Genomic DNA, 17,786 nt, shown 5'->3' on the forward strand with positions numbered 1-17,786 from the left:
GGATTCAGGTGAAGATGGTGGTTCTCAGATGGGCGAGCACACTAGAGGGAAGCACATGGACTCAAGAGCTGTTTAGCAGTGGGTGATGTGACAGGAACCCTAAGATCCCTGCTCCAAACTGTTCTGCAGCCTGCCAGCCCCAGCCATGCCAGCTGGGGCCCTCCCGCTAGTCATTCCCCCTGCCTGCTCCCAAAGGGAAATTAGTGTTACTAGAGAAGATTCTAGGTCCATGGCTCTCAAATGTGAGCATACAACAGAATCACCTGGAAGGCTTACCCAGACTGGGCCCCACGCCCAGGGACGTATTAATCAGGTCTGCTGCTGAGCCTGAGAATCTACATTTCTAACAAGTTCCCAGAGGGAACTGATGCTGTGTTCCAGGGCCACACTTGGGAAACCAGTGTAGGAGAAAGTCCTATGGAATTGAGTACATGTAATCTGGGATGGGGCAAAGAGTTGGCAGAGGGGCTCCTCCAACTTCTCTCACTAGGATGTCAGACTGGGGGGCAGGTCCAATTCACTGCCACTTTATAAGACTCAAGGTGCCAAATACTGAAGGACAAGAAAGTCTTGAGATGCAGAGAGCTGGTGGCCAGATGCTAGATGTCGGGAGGGCTGAGCCCAAATGGCCTAACACATGCCCTCCACCGTTGACTCCCCACTCCAGCCTGCAGCCCCCTGCACCCTCTGAGCCTCACAGTTTAGCCCCAGTTTAGCTCTCTCTCTTAAGAGAGCCTGAGCACTAGAGGTCCAGTGCTGGGATGTCCAACTGTAATCCTGGGGCTGTGATGGGGAGACAGCACTTCTCCACAACAGGAAGGGGAGGACAGGATCCTTGGCCATATGGAGACCAAGTGGCACACTACGGCCATTGCTTAGGAGGTGATAGAGAGTAACCGTAGAAGAGGCAGGAAGGTTGGGGAGGATTCCCATCAAGACATGAGGATATTAGGATCCAAGTTTTAAGGGTAGGGGAGATCTAAGTTAGGAGGCAGGAACTATGGGCACTCAATGGCTGAATAATGCTGGGTTTGGCTAACAGGAGGTAGCCACCAGCATGGAACCAGCCTTCAGGCACAAAAGCACAGTGCAGTCAATCCTGGAGGGCTTCCTGAAGGAAATCAGTTTTGAACCTGATTCTGGGAATAGAAGAGGGCAATGCAAGGCCCTTGACAGGGGAAGGGGCAGAGGAGACATGCCCACCCGTCTTGCCACCCCCACCTGGTGGAAGCCTCTCTGGCATGGGGCTCCCCCTTCCATGCACCGGCCCTGGTAGGGTTGGCCCCAAGCACTTCCCCTCCTGCCCCTGGCAGGGCCCAGCGGCGTCTGTGCATTTAATGAAACCGTCTGGCTGTGATACCATCAGCTCCAAGCTCGGCAGAGAACTTCTCCCTGGTTCCAGTAAGGGAAAGAGGGCGCGTTCCGATAAATAAAACCATATTAGAGAGCCGGCGAAAAAGCCCCTTTTGTTCCCACCCCCTGTGCTTCCCAACGCTTTATTTTTATAAGCGCGAGGGCCCCAGACCGACCGCGTTTACACAAAGATCACAATTGCACATTGTAGCGGCTGTGCACGCTGTATTGGTGTTGGCAGCACCCCCCACGCTGCCTAGCCCCCCCACCCCAGCAGGCCGACTCCTTCCAGCAGCCCCAGCAGCCCCAGCAATGAGCTCAGCGCTGGGGGAATGGGGAGGGGGTGGCTTTCAAACAAAAATCACCCAGACCCACACACGCACCCTGCCCGCCCATGGGAGGAAAAAACACACAACAAAGGCATTGTAAAGAGCAGGCCTGGAGGCCTGGGGCCTCAGACACTGGGCTACTGTGTGCTGGGGCCTGGCTTCTCCCCCCACAGGGCCCAGCCCCTCCACAAAAAAGAAACTAGGGAGAGCCAGGGGGTGTTGCTGAAGCAAGGTGGTCAGATGAGGGAAAGCCAGACAAACGCACAGACACATCCCTCTTCCAGGAAGGCCCAGAAGAGTGAGAAGCAGATCCCAAGGAGAGGTGGAGGGCAAGGTAAGAGGCTGATTCTTCTCTGTCCACTCCAGCCTAGCACTCTTCCCAGGCCCACTCCCACTGAAGGAGGTGGCACTGGCCCTCAGGCCTCACCCATCAAGCCACATGGAGCTGAAGCAGAAAGTGGCTGGACTGGAGGTCTTGGAGGACCATTAGCTGCCCTAGGCAGCTCCAGCTGTGAACACATATGATTCTACTGGATGCCATCATTTCAGGCAGCCTCAAGCAGGTGGTTCTTTTGCCAGACCTAGAGCCCTGCACCCGACCTCTGCTGCTCAGACCTTCCTAGAGCCTTCCTAAAACCTTTATGATACAGTAAGCCTTCCTCATAGGCCTTCCCACCTTCCCAGTTCAGACCACCGGGATGGGAGATAAAGCAGGCAGCATCATTCCACTCATCGGAAGCGAGAGCTTTGAGCCACGAAGACTAAGTTACTAGCCTATAGCTCACAGGTGACCAGGGCTAGACCCCCCTGACTCCCAATCTAGTGCTGCTTCCACCATGCCATGCTCTTTGGAAAAGAACCCTTAAGAGAGAGGGAAATAGATCACTAGTAAGGCAGTGCATATGAAAACTATAACAATATTTTTCCTATTAAATTAAGAAAAATTGTTCAGAATTATAAAACCCAGTGTTGGCAATTATTGGACGAAATGGGTACTCTCCTTTATTGCTGGAAGCAATTCAGGAAAGTAACTGGGCAATATGCCCTAAAAAACATAAAACTGTTTATACCTTGCTTCCTATATTCCTGGGAATCATCCAAATTAACCAAAAGCTATACATGCAGAGATGCTCATTCCCACATTATTTGGAATCCATCATTCATTCACTATATAATTACCGACTGACCAGCACGTAGTGGGTAAGCACAGTACCCGGGATATGGAAATGAAGGAGATGCAATCTAGGCTCTTAAGATCATGATTACTGGTTGAAAATGGTAACTACAGGGCAGTTTAATCCAAGGTGATGTGCAATTTACTCAGGGAATGGATAAGGTGCTGTGGGCGGGGGTACCCCATGAAGCCTGGCAGCATCAAGTCAGTCTTCCCAAAGGAGGTCTCCTACCCTGAGTTTCAAGAATGAGGAGTAACCAAGACACACCAAGGAAAGGGGGGGGGGGCATCCTAGACAACTAGCACGGCATGCGCAAAGATGCCAAAGAGCACGGGCACTTGGGAACAGCAAGTAGTTGGTCCAGCCAGAGGGAGGAAGTGCCAGGGCAGTGGGGATGAAAGAGGGAGGAGGAGGCTGGGCATATCACTAAGGTCCCAGATACAAGCTCAGCAATTTGGACTGAATCCTATAGATCAGTGTTTCCTAAAATGTGTTCTTCGTCAGCGTGAGTTCTCTGGGGAGCTAACGAGTGCTTAAACAAGTCAGACAGGCTCCTTCCCTGCAGCCATTGCAGAGCCTCTCAATGCCACTGTGCATTGTAAATCTGGAAGTGTGCGGTGTTCCCCAGTCTCCCTTGCTCAGGAACCCTGTTTAAGTGGAGCGTTTCACAAGCCTCCAATGCACTTTGGAAAACAGCTCCGTGAGCTCAGTGGGAGAATTCCCCTGGCCAGAGCCAACCTTAATAGAAAAGCTGTGCTTCGAGAAGGAGTGGGCTATGACTGGAGTCCAGACACAGTGAGCCCCAAAACAAGAACTCCCCAGCTCCACCCAAGATAGAGTCTGGATCTGAGTGAAAACTAAAGCACCGGTCCCCAAAGAGGTGACATCAGCTGTGGGGCAGCCATGGGCCATCAGACCTCACTGTGGCCTGCCCTGGAGTAACACCTTTCAGGACCACCCACGTGGCACATACCTTTCATCTCCCAGGAACCATAAGGCCAGCAAAGAGGGCACAGAACCTTCTGCTGTCTTAACCGATACCCCAGGCTGGTAAATTAATAACCTGGCATCTGGTCTACTTAATATCTCTCATGCCAAGGCAGGCCCCCTGAGCCCACTGATCTGTGAGACCCTCCAAGAGGAGTTTCTGATTCCCCTAAGCTAAGGGCTGTCTTCTGCTATGTAGTGATCTCCCAACAGAGCTGCCAATGGGCTCTCCGTCTCAATGGGAGCTCTGGAAGCAGAGCTTATGGCTCCCTCAAACCACAGCTCTTGTGCCCAGCTGGAGGAGAGAGCAAAGCAGAATTCCCTGGGGAACAGTCGGGCCAATCAGACAGGTTTCTTCCTGATTTCCTTTGATACATAGCAGGTTCCAATGAAGAACAGCTCAGCTGAAGCATTGCTGCCCACTAGATACAGCGTGGAGAACCTGTGATTTCTAAGTCCTCCAGCGTCGTATCTTTTCTTTTCTTTTATTTATTTATTTATTTATTTATTTATGATAGTCACAGAGAGAGAGAGAGAGAGAGAGAGGCAGAGACACAGGCAGAGGGAGAAGCAGGCTCCATGCACCAGGAGCCTGATGTGGGATTCGATCCTGAGTCTCCAGGATCGCGCCCTGGGCCAAAGGCAGGCGCCAAACCGCTGCGCCACCCAGGGATCCCCGCGTCGTATCTTTTCCATTCAAACTGAATTCAGTGCATACTATGGATGCTCACCAAGCAGGGGCAATCCCAACCCAATATCAATGAGAAGTCATTTGAATCAAGCATCATTATACATTTCCTAATGCCTAGTTGCTACACAGGCCACACATCCTCACAACCACAAGCCACACACATCCTTCTAGTGTCTGGAGAATTGATGCTGGTTATACATTCAAACCACACCTGAGGTGGGATCCTCAGGCAACCTGGACAGAGCATCTCCACAAGCCTCCCTTTCCTGCCTGAGTTTAATATTATACAATAAGTGTTCCCTGGGCAGTTCCAGTATGTCCCTCCAAACCCTGGTCCAGAGAGGAGGAGGCAGACACAGCCCCAGCCTTTCGGCAGCCTCAAGGCCCACCCCTCAAGGGACAAGTGAAGAGCACAGCTTGGGGCCCCTGGAGCCCACTGCTGCTGGAAAGGCCCAGAGCACCACAGGTCAGAGTCAATCGAGCACTTCTGGAGGAGAGCCCTCTCCACCCCAGACACCCAGCAGGCAGGCTGGAGGAGGATACCAGCCACAGACACTGCACTAGACCCTCCCCCGGCCCCAGACATTCTGGATTCACACATGAGTTTCCTCCGAGAAATGCCAGCTGGTGGCCACGCACAGCCTCCGGCCGCCAGCCGCCCCAGGGTCAGTGCCAGGGGAAAAATGGCTTTGGTTTAGGGTTTGGGAGTGAAAATAAACACTCTGGATTTTATAGGTTCACCCATGTTGGCTGCTGTTTTCCTTTCCAGCAGCTGGTCAATCAGGCCTTTCATTCAGAAGCCAGCGGCCTCTGAGGAAGCCCTGGGTAGTGCCCTCAAAGCTCAGGGGATGTTTATTTGGGGGAGGGGGTGGGGCTGGGATGGAAAGTGTGACATCTCCCACAGGCCAGCACCAGGCTGACCCTGCCTGTGGTCCCCGGGGGGGTGTGCCGCCTCCTGGCATGGGCTTCTTAGGAGGGGCTCCCTCCCTCCAGGGTCCTCGGCCAGTCCCAGGCCAAGGAGGACAAAGGCTGCCCACCCCCTCGCCACATGCCCACACAACCCCGCCACCTGCATCCCCACCTCTCGTGCCTGCCAAAGAAGAAGCAAGGCTATGAATGAATCCACCTCTTTTCTCTCCGCATGGCATACGTTCTGATTGTCACTGAGCAACCTGGCAGGTTCCCAGCAAGGGCCAGTTGCACACATCCACCCAGGGCCCACCAATCCCTGCATATGGGTTTTGCATATGCTCTTCAGAAGGTGCTGTCAGACCCCCAGGACCCCAACCACAGAAGAGAAAGTGCTCTATTCACCATGTGCCTGGCTGCCCGGGGCTGGAAAACAGGCCACTGAGAGGAGAGAATGCAGGGAAACACAGCTGCTGGGGGTGAGGAATGAGAGTGGTCCCCCACGTGGGGGAGGAGCAGGGCTGGGAGCAGGAGAGGCAGGTGGCTATGAGCTGCAGTACCATCCTGGGAACAGAAGAGACCCCTCTGACAGAAGAAGTCACTTCTACTCAAGTAAGTGGCAAGCATTTGGAGGCTGGGATGCACTTGTCGGCTATTTGACCTCAAGTAATTTAGTTAAGCTGTCTGCGTCTCTGTTTCCTCACCTGTAAAATGGGTACGTGAAACACCTATGTCTGAGAGAGATGTAAGGGTCACATGCACTGATGCCAGGGAAATGCCTGGGCTCATAGTGAGCACTCGGTAAGTGTTAGTTCTTTAGATACTTAGTGCTGTGGGCTCAAGACAAAGCTCTTCCTGGAGGCACTCACAGTCAGGGTGGGAAAGAAAAAAGCAATCGGTCCACACAGTGGTCAGGGCTCTGAGAGAGGTGGGGGTGGGGCGCTTGCCAAGTGTTAAGGAAGGGAAAAGTCAGAGCGTCTGGGCTGGATCTTAAAGAATGAGTAGAAGTTTGTTGAGTTAAAAATTGGGAGAGAATGCATTCGAGGCAGAAAGAGCACTGAGTATGAAGGCCAGGAACATGGGAGAGCTCCACAAACGTTGATGAAAGTTGGTGAGGCCAGAGCTAGTGGTTAAAGGTGAACTAGGGGAAGGTGCCACTGGTGAGGTCCATGGGGGTCCGATCCACAAAGGAGCTGTCTGCTGGGCTGAGCGTTGGGGATTTCTCTCCCAGTGTCTACATGGGAAATCAGAGTAGTGACGTGACCAGATCCTTCTGAGGCAGTGTGGAAGGTGAAGGTGGCCCGGAGATGACCCTGTGTCCAGGTAAGAAGGGGTGAGGCCAGTCCTCAGAAATATCTCTGAGAGAGATTCAGAAGCCAGAATCAACAGGACTAGATGACTCATGGCTTCCAAACTGATAGGCAATAGACAAGTGCTGGTGTGATGCCGGGACCACAGTGGGTAATGAGGAAAGGCCTGGATCAGGGGCAGGGGCACAGGGAGTTCAGTGTGGATGGGAACCAAGGAGCCAGTGAGGCATCCAGGGGAGCTACCTAAGATGTGGCTGGATCTAAGGGCTCCTGTGAACTAAAGGCCTAGAAGCTTCTCTAACATGAGTGGTTCCTGAAGCCAGGGAAGGTGAGGGGACCTCAGTGCCCAGAGAAGAGGACACAGGCAGACCATCAGGACCATCAGACTGGGAAGCTCCCGAATAGGAGCAGGTGGAGCAGCAGGAGGCTGCAGGGGACCCTGGATACTTCTCCTGGGGGCCAAGGCCAGAGGGACTTTCAGAAGGAGGTGATGGTCAACAAAGCCAAACCCTGCAGAGGAGTCGAGCAGGCCACCTGACAACCAGAAAGCACAGTGGACCCTGGCAACATCAGCCACCTCCACGCATCCAACAAGCAGCCACGCTCCCACCCACAGGAGAAACCCTGTGCCACGTTTCCTGTGGTCTAAAGACCTGTTGGCTCAGCTCCCAACTCTCAATCCCTGGTCCCCAACTCCCTTCCCACCTACCAGAAAAAGAGTCCTTGTCCATCGAGGGCAGGTCCCGAGCCTGGTACATGTAGCAGCGTAGGTGGTAGCGGTTCCCATCTGCACCAAGGAAGAAAGAGAGATACCAAGTGAGGGGCCAGGGGTGGCTAAGAGCTACAGCTGGGGCAAGGGTAGGGTCTACCCTAGGAAAGGCAATAGATGAAGGATCTGAGTGATAGAAATGACATATGTCACACTCTGTGGGAGTGAGCCGCTCACAGGATCAGAACAGACCACGGCTCAAAGGTAGACACCTGAGCGTCATGTCCTTGGGCCTGGTGAGAGCTGCGAGGAGAGGATGGAGGAGAAGGAGAACGAGAAGCCAAATAAACGATGGGGGCAGCCAGAATGCACAGGGCCCTGAATGCCTGATTCTGAGCACAGAGTTGATGCACACGCCACACATAAAGGGATGTGTGCCTGTGCACACAAATGTGCGTGTGCACATGCCCACCCCACAAAAGACAATGACCCACCACAAAGCACATAGACTCAATTCTCCCTGTATACACCTGACCACATAACCCCGTGAAAACAAGCATAAGGCTACACACCCATCCACATCACCCCCAAAGATACCACCAAGCATCACTTACAATCAAAGATGCAGGAAATCGTGGGTCTGTTCACTCCAAAGCTCAAGGTGGACACGGACACGGAATCTTCACTCCTGTCATCTACCACACCACCCTGGAGAAACAGAGCTGGTCATGGCAGATTCAGGTCCCAGAGCCTGGGGGTGCCAGGAGACCGGTACAAGGGAGTCAGATGCCCAGGGCAGGAAACCTCTAGACAACGCTCTTCAGCTGCTGAGACTGGGCCATTAGTCCCTAATTTTACTAACCAGGGTAGCACATCCTCCTACAGCATCCCCAGACTCCACTGTCAAGTTCACAGGGAAATTGTTCTCCCTTTCCAGTGGAGGCCAGACAAGCCAGAATGGAATTTTGAGTGATTATGGCCCAGGAGGTTAGAGTCTGATAGAAGGAAGGACTCTAGGGAAGAGAATCCAATGGGGATTTTCCCACCGGGATGAGTTAAGAGAAGCCAAATCTAGAGGGCCCAGTCTACCATCTCTGTCTACCCCTGCATATCTGGACATTGGGTCCCAGCTCTGGGAGAAGTTGCACTGCTCCCTCTGAGCTGTGGGTGAAAGAGGGTGCAGACTGTGGCCAGGACAAGGACAGGAACAAGAGGCAGGGCAGGTCTGCACTCAGGTTCGGAAGCCAGTCTGTCAGTGTACTGCACATAAAACTAGCCTGTCGATCCCCCTGGCTTTGTCCTCATTGGCACTGGGTTTAACCACTGGGCCATACACCAACTTCCTTGGACTAGGTGCCTACCCCTCAGGTGTATCCCGCACCACCTCTGCCACACTGCAGCCTCTCACTGGCATCCTGCATGGTTTGGGGGGGGGGGTGCTCAGGGACCCAGCAGGGACCAAGGCCCCCACAACCCACAAGAATAGGAAAAGTGCTGGTCACCACATAGCCCAGCCTCCAGACTTGGCTTTCTTGGCAAGCTCACCAACATCCTATGGCCCAGAGCCCAGCAGAGGGACTCCGGAGAGCTGGAGACTGTTCCCTCTGCATTTTGAGAGATTTCTCCAGGTCCCTCACCCATCTCCCCCACTCCTCCCCACCCCAACTGTCACCTACTCCACTCTCTTGCCCAGTTCCTCTTCCCAACACACAAGCACACAAACCCTTGTGTGTGAATGAAAACTCTGGCATCACCGCCAATGGCCTGTTCATCTGGACTGGCCCAACCAGAGTGGCCACCTGCCAGGACCTTCCGCCCTGCCCACCACCTGGCCACAACCATCTCCCAGAAATCTCAACCTCTCCCACAGGCCTAGTGCCTCCAAATACAAGATGCATGGCCACTTCTGCATCCTCCTCTCCAAGTCACGCCCACTCTTAGGGCCCAGTCCCAGATCCCTTGTTGCCTCCTTGAAGCCTCCCTGGTTGCCTGCCTTCTCACTTCGGATCTGCCCACACCCAGAACCAGAACCAGCATTGCTACCCATAGCCCAAATCCTTTGCTGGCACTCAATACCTGAAGGGTCCTGATCAGACCTCAGGTTACCTGCCCCGTTTTCCCATTCAACACCAGGGCTTCCCTCCCCCAAACCCAACCCTCAGCTGTAGGCAGTTCAAGCTGGCCAAGACTCACACCTGCTCCATCACAAGCTCTTGCTGTTCCCTAGCTGGAAGTGTCACTGACCATCCCAATCTACCCCCCATCCCCATCTTCAGGGCATTTTAGGACACCCAGGGAAAGCCTGCCCTGGTCATTCTGGGTCAACAAAGAAATGCATCCTAAAGGTAGGCCAGGTCTTCCTCTGCTCCATTCCTGCAAAAGGGCTCATAAAACACCCACACAGGAAAGACAGGTTCATCTGCTCTTCCAGGGAACTCACTAAGGTCCAGCTTCAACCAGGTTGTCTCTGGATCCCACCACAGGACACTCCCCTTCAGTGGCCCCCTTACTTTGATCACAACTCCAACACAAGCTCTAGAACCAGATTGCTGGGACTCCAGTTCAAGTCCTGACATTTATTGGCTGTGTGACTTTGGGCAGCTTGCTTAACCTCTCTGAACAAGTCTCTGTAAACTTGGAATAATTCTACAGTATCTATCTCACAGAGTTGCTGTGGTTGTTAAGGAGAAACATTACATGTTGTTCTTAGCACACCTCCCGGCACATAATAAATGCTCAGTAAATGTTTGCTGTTAATGATCTTATATGAGAAATAAGGCAGAGGTGGGGCAGGAGCAGAGTAGGTCATAAACTATAAAACTCGCAATTATTCTCAGGGGCGGTATCCATATACCTCATACTTTTTCAAAATTATTCCAGAAGCTGGAAAAGTGGACATTTCAGGAGCCACAGCCCTGGGCAGAAATCAAAAGCAATCAATCAAGCAATCAGTCTCTCAACACACACATGCACACACACACACGTGCCCAAAGCAGGATAACAGGGAGGGATGTCATACTATAGTATGACAGGGAAAGACCCAAAGGCCCAAAGGCCATCACTCCTGAACGCCTGTCTCCTGAAGAGGTGTGGACCCAAGGCATCCTGGGCGTCCCCCCACCCCTGAGAAGGCATTTGGCCTGGCCATGCTACCCTGGCATCCCGCCAGAGCATGCACCAAGGCCAACAGCTGACAGCTCCCAGTTTCAGGATTTGCAAGGCCCCACATAGGGCTGGACCTAGGGGGCCCAGCAGGCCACCCCAGGCATCAGGTGCATGACACCAAGGAAAGCAGAGCAGAACACTGGAAGCAGTGCAGCGGCCAGTGCCCCCCACCCCTGAGTGCAACAACCTGTAACACCTGCAGCACAGTGTGCTTCAGTGGGAGGGGGTTCAGCTGGAGGCAGGGTGGAAGGCCCAGGACCCTGTGGCCCCTCTGCCTCAGCCTGGCAACACACTTGTGCCCCCCATGAGTCAGGTGCTAAGGTGAGTGAAGGGAGGGAGGCTGCCTCTGGCTCCCAGGGGACCCATAACTCCTTTGCCCCCTCCCAGTACCTACAGGGACCTCCGTATGTGCTGACAGCTGCCAGTGCACATTTCCACTCACCCCATGCCTCCTCCAGATAGCCTTCCCTAGCTGCCTCCCATGGGCACCACTTCCACCAAAACACCTCTGTCTGGGGTTCGGGCAGCAATTTCTGGGTCTCTGTCCAAAGGCAGTCCACCTTCCTGTGATCAGAAAAGGTGTCCCCCTCCCTGGGATTTCTATGAAGGCAGGTGCCAGGTGTCTCGGACCTAGCTCAGTGCTTGGCCCAGAGTAATAATGTCCATCAGAGGGAGGAATGCCCCCACACGGCAGGGGCTTTTCCACCTGTCCTGCCTCCAGAGTAGGGGGGCCATGGGGCTCTCTGCCACCCCCCCTAGCCCCCAGGCTGCCCCTCGAGGAGAAACCTGCCTCCTCCCTTCCTTCTTCCCCCAGCTCAAAAGGACACATGGGGATTGCTGAGAAGAAGCCAGGAGAACCAGCAGCCAGGCCAGGAGACCATGCACTAAAGTTCAGTCCCTCCCGGCGAAGCCCCAGCCCAGCAGGCCCCCTGCTTCCCACCCTGGGCAGGATTCCACCCACACCGCTGGCCAATGTCTTTCCATCTTCTGGTCCACGGACCTTCACAGGGCAGCCCGGGCTCTGCATGCATCCTCTTCAGACCCTGCGAGCAAAGGGGAGGCCAGCCCTCCCTCCCACCCTAGCCACAGCCTCTGAACTGAGCCCCCACAAGTCTGGATGCCCCCAAACACCTCCAGCCTGATGACCTTCAGGCTCAACCCCCCTTTCTTGCTCCTGAGCCTTTTGCACATGGGTCTGTCTGCTGCTTTCTTTCCCTTCTTTCTCCTTCGGTGTCCAGCCTCGTCCTCAAAGGTCACCCTGCAAGGACGAGTAAGCTCGCCTCCCATGTGCTTCCACCATGCCCTGAACTTCCTCTTAGGGCATCTAGCACCCCCTGTCCCCACTCACCCATCTGTGCCCTCCCACTGAGAGCTATGTGAGGTCTCTGTCACCAGCCCAGGTCCCCTCACATACAGCAGGTGTTCGGTACACACCTGGAGGGCAGGTGAACAAGAGAAGGAGGTCACCTCAGGAGAGAGCAACAGTGTAAGCTATGGGGTGGGGTTGGGGGGAAGCTGGTGACAAAAGCCAGCCTGTCACCCACGTTGGGCGATCAGTCTATATAGTAACAGATATCCCATGTCACGCTTCCTTCACTAGGAGGTACATTTTGGTTTTCATGTGTACAAAAGTGGGGCTCACACTCCAGAATTTCTCTCAAAGCAAATGATGAAGCCTCATGAAAACCTGATTTGGACTTGGTGATGGGCACTGAGGAGGGCACTTGATGGGATAAGCACTGGTTATTATACTATATGTTGGCAAATCGAACTTCAATAAAAACAAATGTAAAAAAAAAAAAAATCCCCCCCCAAAAAAGAAAGAAAGAAAACCTGATTTGAGAGCTTCTGGGAGGCACCTTATTCCTGCTAGTCCTTTCCTGTCTTGTCCATTGTTGGATGTTTAGCAGCATCCCTGGTCTCTACCTGCTAGATCCCCATAGCTCCCTGACCTCCCAAAATATCTTCAGATATTGTCAAATTTCCCCTGAGGGATGGGATGGGGGATAGAAATTGCCCCCAGTGGAGACCTACTGCTGAAAATTGAATGTGGTGAGGCACCCACAGCCCTTGGCAGGTTCCTGGCACATAAGCAGCACTCAGTAAAGGATGCTGGTGGAGTCAGTTTGAGTCTTTCAACTCTCCAGTCTCATGCTAAAACAATATATTCCCCCTCTTTAATCTCTTTTTTCTTTAAATTTGGAATCCATCACCTTTTCTCTTCCTCAGAACCTTTGCACAGGTTGTTTTCTCCACCTCGAGTGCCCTCTCAGGTAATCTACCTTGAGCTCTTCCCTCACCTCAGTCACCAGAGTTCTAGATACCACTGTGGCCACCATGCCTTCAGTGGCAGCCCCTCCTCAGCATCTCCTAGGTCTCCTGCATCCATCACCTGATGTGTCTGGGCAAGGTACATACGCTCCTCTAACCCCTTTACTCAGCCCAGCATCAGGCACTTAGCATTCATCCAATGAAGATTTGTCACATAAAATGAATCACCAGCATTCCTTGCTCCAAACCATGTGGGCAGCATTCAGGCCTTGGGTCTCAGGAGAAGAGTCAGGAAAATGTACATCAGACAGCACCTTCCTTCCCTCAGGGGGCTCAGAGCGGGATGCCACTGCAGAAAGAGCAAGCGATATGGACCCACCCCCCAGTGGGGCCATCTCAAGGGTGAAACAGAATGGAGTGGACCCTTGGAAGGCTGCATTCAGGAAAGCTTCCTAGAGGAGGGGAAAGAGAAGAGTGTGGGCACAAGGGGAGCAGCAGCATGCTAGATGCCCGTCCCCCAGAGCTTAGGGGAAGATTCAGCTGAAGGGGAAAAGCTGGGGCAGGGAAAACTATGAGAGGAAGGCAGCTTGCTTCTGCTCTCGCTCAGAGCCCTGGGCAGAGAGTCAGGCTGCAGTGGGAGCTGATGCTTCGCTTTGTGTCCACCCACCCTTCACCCCCGCCCCACACACCACTCTCTCTTCCCCAGCCCCACCGGGCCCCGGGCATTGGGTTTCCCACAGCCACATTCCTGCCTCCATAGCTCATGCCGATGCGACTCCCAGACTGTGGTCTGTGGCCACACACTCCATCTTGGGGCTAGCTGTGTAAGGGATCCTGCTGCTCGCCCAGGGGACTGGGAAGCATCCAACCCACCACTGCCCGGCTGGCAGCCCTGGCTCCCGGGAAGAGCCTGATCTCAAGAGTGCAGGAACTCTCTCCCTCCCAGATTGGGCAGGGCTGCCCTGGGGGTCCCCAGAGCCAGTGGCCAAACCCACCTTATCTGCTAAGGACTCCTGCCCCAGGACCTTGATGCAGCCACCACACCAGGAGGAGATGAACAATTCTGGGAAAACAAGCAGCCTACGAAGGGGACCCCTCGTCCCGCCTAAATTGGATCCAAGACGGAGCACCAGATCACTAGCATGTGTAAAATTCCTCCTATTGCACTGGTTGTTGGTCATACACACACACACACACACACACACACATGCACACACATGCACACACACCCTCTCCCTTTAGCATGGTCCAATGCCTCATTCATACAGGGCCCAGGGAGCTGGCTCAGGATCTATAACCTGGAGGCAGGATGGAAGATGAAGGGGCAAGAGCAGTGGTGAATGAAGCAAAATGACTGGCTGAGCAGAGGGCCCCCAGGACCGAGCAAGCAGAGGACAGAGCCACCACAGCCACACCATGGAGGTCAGGAAGGAAACAACAGGGCCTTGGCGGAATCTCAGGGGACTCTTGGGAAACCCTCTGTGCCATCAGAGTCAAGCAGCCACCCTCCTGGCTTCCTGAGTAGGGCTCAGGTCCAGTGCCTGATGGGCCCAGACAACACAGGTGACAGAGCTGTTAGGAAGAAGGCTATTACCGGGGCCCCTATCTTTTATGTAAACAGCATCAGGGCCCCCCAAAAGCACCAAGTGCTGGCGCTGGCCTCCATCATCAGAAGAGCAGATTATGAAGTTTTCAGGTGTTTTGCAAGCTGGGTGTTAAACACGGCCATTTGTAACAATTAAGTCTTATAAATTTATAACTACAGAAATTTTTTTCAAGAGGTGGGTCAATCTTGATTTGACTCTTGATTTCAGCTCAGGTCATGACCTCAGGGTCGTGGGATCAAGCCCTGCACTGGGTTCTGTGCTGCATATGGGTCCTGCTTGGGATTCTCTCTCCCTCTCCTCCTGTCCCTCCCCACACCCTCTAAAATAAATAAATACATTTTTTTTAAAAAAGGTGATAAATACTCAAACTCATCACTTCCTAATCATTTTACAACTTTTGACTATTATTCCACTCCTGAGGGTATTTATATCTAATGTATCTGTGGGCTGGAAACACTATATAACCATCTGCTATGGCCCATCTCCTCCTACCTCCACTCTCGGTGACGTCACACGGCTAGCTTGAAATTGGCCACAGCAGGGATATTTACACCATGGAAACCAACACGTACTACAAACTGGGTTGGGTTTGTTTTTTGGATTCTTTTTCTGGTTATTAAACACTGACTAGTATGCTCTAGGGTGAACTGCCAGGACCTCTCCTTCACTATTGGCTTTGCTGGGACATCCAAGTAACAAACAGCAATGTAGGGTAGTATGCTATAAACTCTGTACAACCCCACCATGATCCATAGAATTTCTCGTAACAGTCATGTGAGGAAACACCACTAGAATCATTATGACTTGCCTTCTCTCTACCTCAATTTGCTCATCTGTAAAATGGGAATAATAATAAACCCTATCTCTCGGGATCACGGGGGAGTTAAAGGAGATAAAACACAGACAGGGCAGAGGGCAGTGCCTGGCACAGGCACAGGCACAGGCTCTAGAATGGCTGGTTAGCATTGCTCATAGAGAGCCAAAGAGTAAATACATTCACCTTTGCAGGCCATATGGTCTCTGTCGCAACTCCTGAGCTGCCACTGTAGCAGGACAGCAGCCACAGACATTGAAGACACAAATGAGCACAGTCATGTGTGAATAAAGCCCTGTCTACACAAGACGGCCGAGGATGGACTTGGCTTGTAGGCTATGGCTTGCTAACCCCTGCTCTGTAAAGGGAGCTTATTATTTTTGCTATTACCACCTCTATCCTGAAAGTGAAAAAACTAGGGCCCAGAGAGGTCAGTGTCTTCCCTAGGATGGTACAACAAAATAACTGGCAGAGCCGGGGGTCTCCCAGCAGCCCCTCAGGGCTCTTCCCAGCTTCTGCTTCCCTGTCAGAACCAGACACCTGAGCAGGGTTCAGGGGCAGGACAGGGCTGAGCGCCAAGTCAGGGCCTTGGGGAGCCCAGGGCCCACATCACAGCCCTGGCCGCCCAGCCTCAGCTTCCAGGGAAACCCCACACAGGCTAGCAGGCCAGGCCAAAGGAGGAGAACACTTTAAAAGAGGGAACTCGGGAACACAGACCTCCCTTCCTAATCAGGGCTGATTGCAACCTTAAGTAGAATAGCAGGAAAGGGTGCAACCCCATTTAATTTACAGCTGGAGCAGGAGCTTGGAAGCAGCTGCAAAAATCCTTGCAAAACTACCGGCCAGCCCCTGGGGAGCTTGGGAATGGAATCAGGAAACCTGGAGAATCCACAGTGCCACGTGTGGGCTGGCTCAAGCATCTGCGCGTATGCATGTGTGCACAAGTGCCCCTCTAGGCTTTCCGTGTCTCCAAATTGGAGGCTGCAGAGAATGCTCAAGCAGGTTTGACCCCTGCCAGAGTACCTCCATAATTAGGACAACCGTATGTCCCCGTTTGTCTGGGATGGCCCTAGCTTACGCCTGTTTCCCAGCATAATTATGAAGAGTGTCTCAGACAACAAGTTATAAGGTCACCCTAGCAACCAAAGATGTAGACCCCAGTGCGCATACAATGATACTGTACAGAGATGGGGCACCCAACACATCTGCCCAGCTGTGACACACACACTCCTCAGCACCCATGCATGCCTGTGTGCTGCCATTTTGTCTTGAGCACACAGACACACGGTTGGACCCTCCAGACGTCAGCCTTCAAATCTTGAATGAGACAGATCCTGGGGTCCACCAATTTGAAGGAACTATCCAAATGGTCCTTCCATGTGGGACAGCAAGGGGGCAGGGAGGCCCCTGCTGGAGAGACCAGCCAGCCTTCAATCAGCTCCTGCTAGCACAAAACCAGGTATAGAACAGGTGCTCAAGTAGCATATTTAAGAAACAGAATCCAGGGAAACACAGAACCGCCTCTCCTGCCTGGCAGACTCAGTGGGGATTTTGGTTACTTTATGAGGCAAACCCCTCTCACCTCACAGATGCTGCTCCCAGATGAGCAGGTCAAAATGCCTGCTCCAGGAACTAGGTCTGGGTACTCTGCATACAGCAGAGCTTTACCCAGGCACAGAGACGGACTCTCCCCTCCTCACCCACATCTGACCTCCTCCTCAAGCAGCTCAAATCCCAAATTACTCCTCTCTGGCACCATTACCCTTCCCTGACTCCCCTTCCCAGCACTTCTGACTCCCACCTGCCCATCTCCATCCTTAGGCTTGGGCTTGCTATCCTGTCTCTGTAGATCCTCTCCACTTCCGGCCAGGACTCAGACTTTGGACAACCAACTAGAGGCTTCTCAGGGTGGGGGTCATGGTGCCAGCTCCTTCCTCTCTAGCTGCCTCTCAGGGAAGTCAAGTCACATGGCTACACAAGAAAAGTGATGCCAACATCCAAGGACTCCAGCCAGCTGCCCAGGACCCTCCCTAGGACCCCACTCGAGGGCCTTCTCTAGGAGGAAGACATTATGCCCTAAAGGGAATAGGAGTATGTACTCGGGGACAGAAGAGCCCACTGTCCGGCCTTGATTCTAGAACTAGCCATTCTATGCTGCTGGGCAAGCCCCCTCTCAGAGCTCAGTTTCTTCTGGAGTAATATTAGGGGCTCAGACTTGTTCTAGAACAGCATTGTCCAGCAGAGCTTTCTGCAATGATGAAACTGTTCTATAGCTACACTGTCCAATATGGTAGCCATGAACCAGGTGTGGCTAATGAGCACTTGAAATGTGGTTCATGTGACTATGGAAGTAAATTCTTATTTTAATTACTCTAAAGGTAAATTTAAATACTCTCATGTGGCTCGTGGCTACTGTATTAGGCAGTACAGTTCTGGAAACTTGGTATCCCCAACTGTAAAATGGGT

At 53.0% G+C, this 17,786-nt stretch overlaps 1 protein-coding gene across 27 annotated transcripts in view; it reads right to left on the bottom strand.

The window, feature by feature from the left end:
• The window catches only part of DYSF (dysferlin), a 216,353-nt gene that overhangs the window by 79,637 nt on the left and 118,930 nt on the right, over nt 1-17,786 (bottom strand). For all 27 annotated transcript variants that reach the window (XM_025453527.3, XM_049095371.1, XM_025453520.3 and 24 more), the window contains 2 exons: nt 8,078-8,171; nt 7,464-7,541 (listed from right to left, as the gene is read on the bottom strand). In XM_025453527.3, the coding sequence (XP_025309312.3) occupies nt 7,464-7,541; nt 8,078-8,171 (172 nt within the window). The remainder of the gene's footprint in view (nt 1-7,463; nt 7,542-8,077; nt 8,172-17,786) is intronic.

Source organism: Canis lupus, chromosome 17 (genome assembly GCF_003254725.2).
Source record: "Canis lupus dingo isolate Sandy chromosome 17, ASM325472v2, whole genome shotgun sequence".
In the NCBI taxonomy this organism is placed as follows: Eukaryota; Metazoa; Chordata; class Mammalia; order Carnivora; family Canidae; genus Canis; species Canis lupus.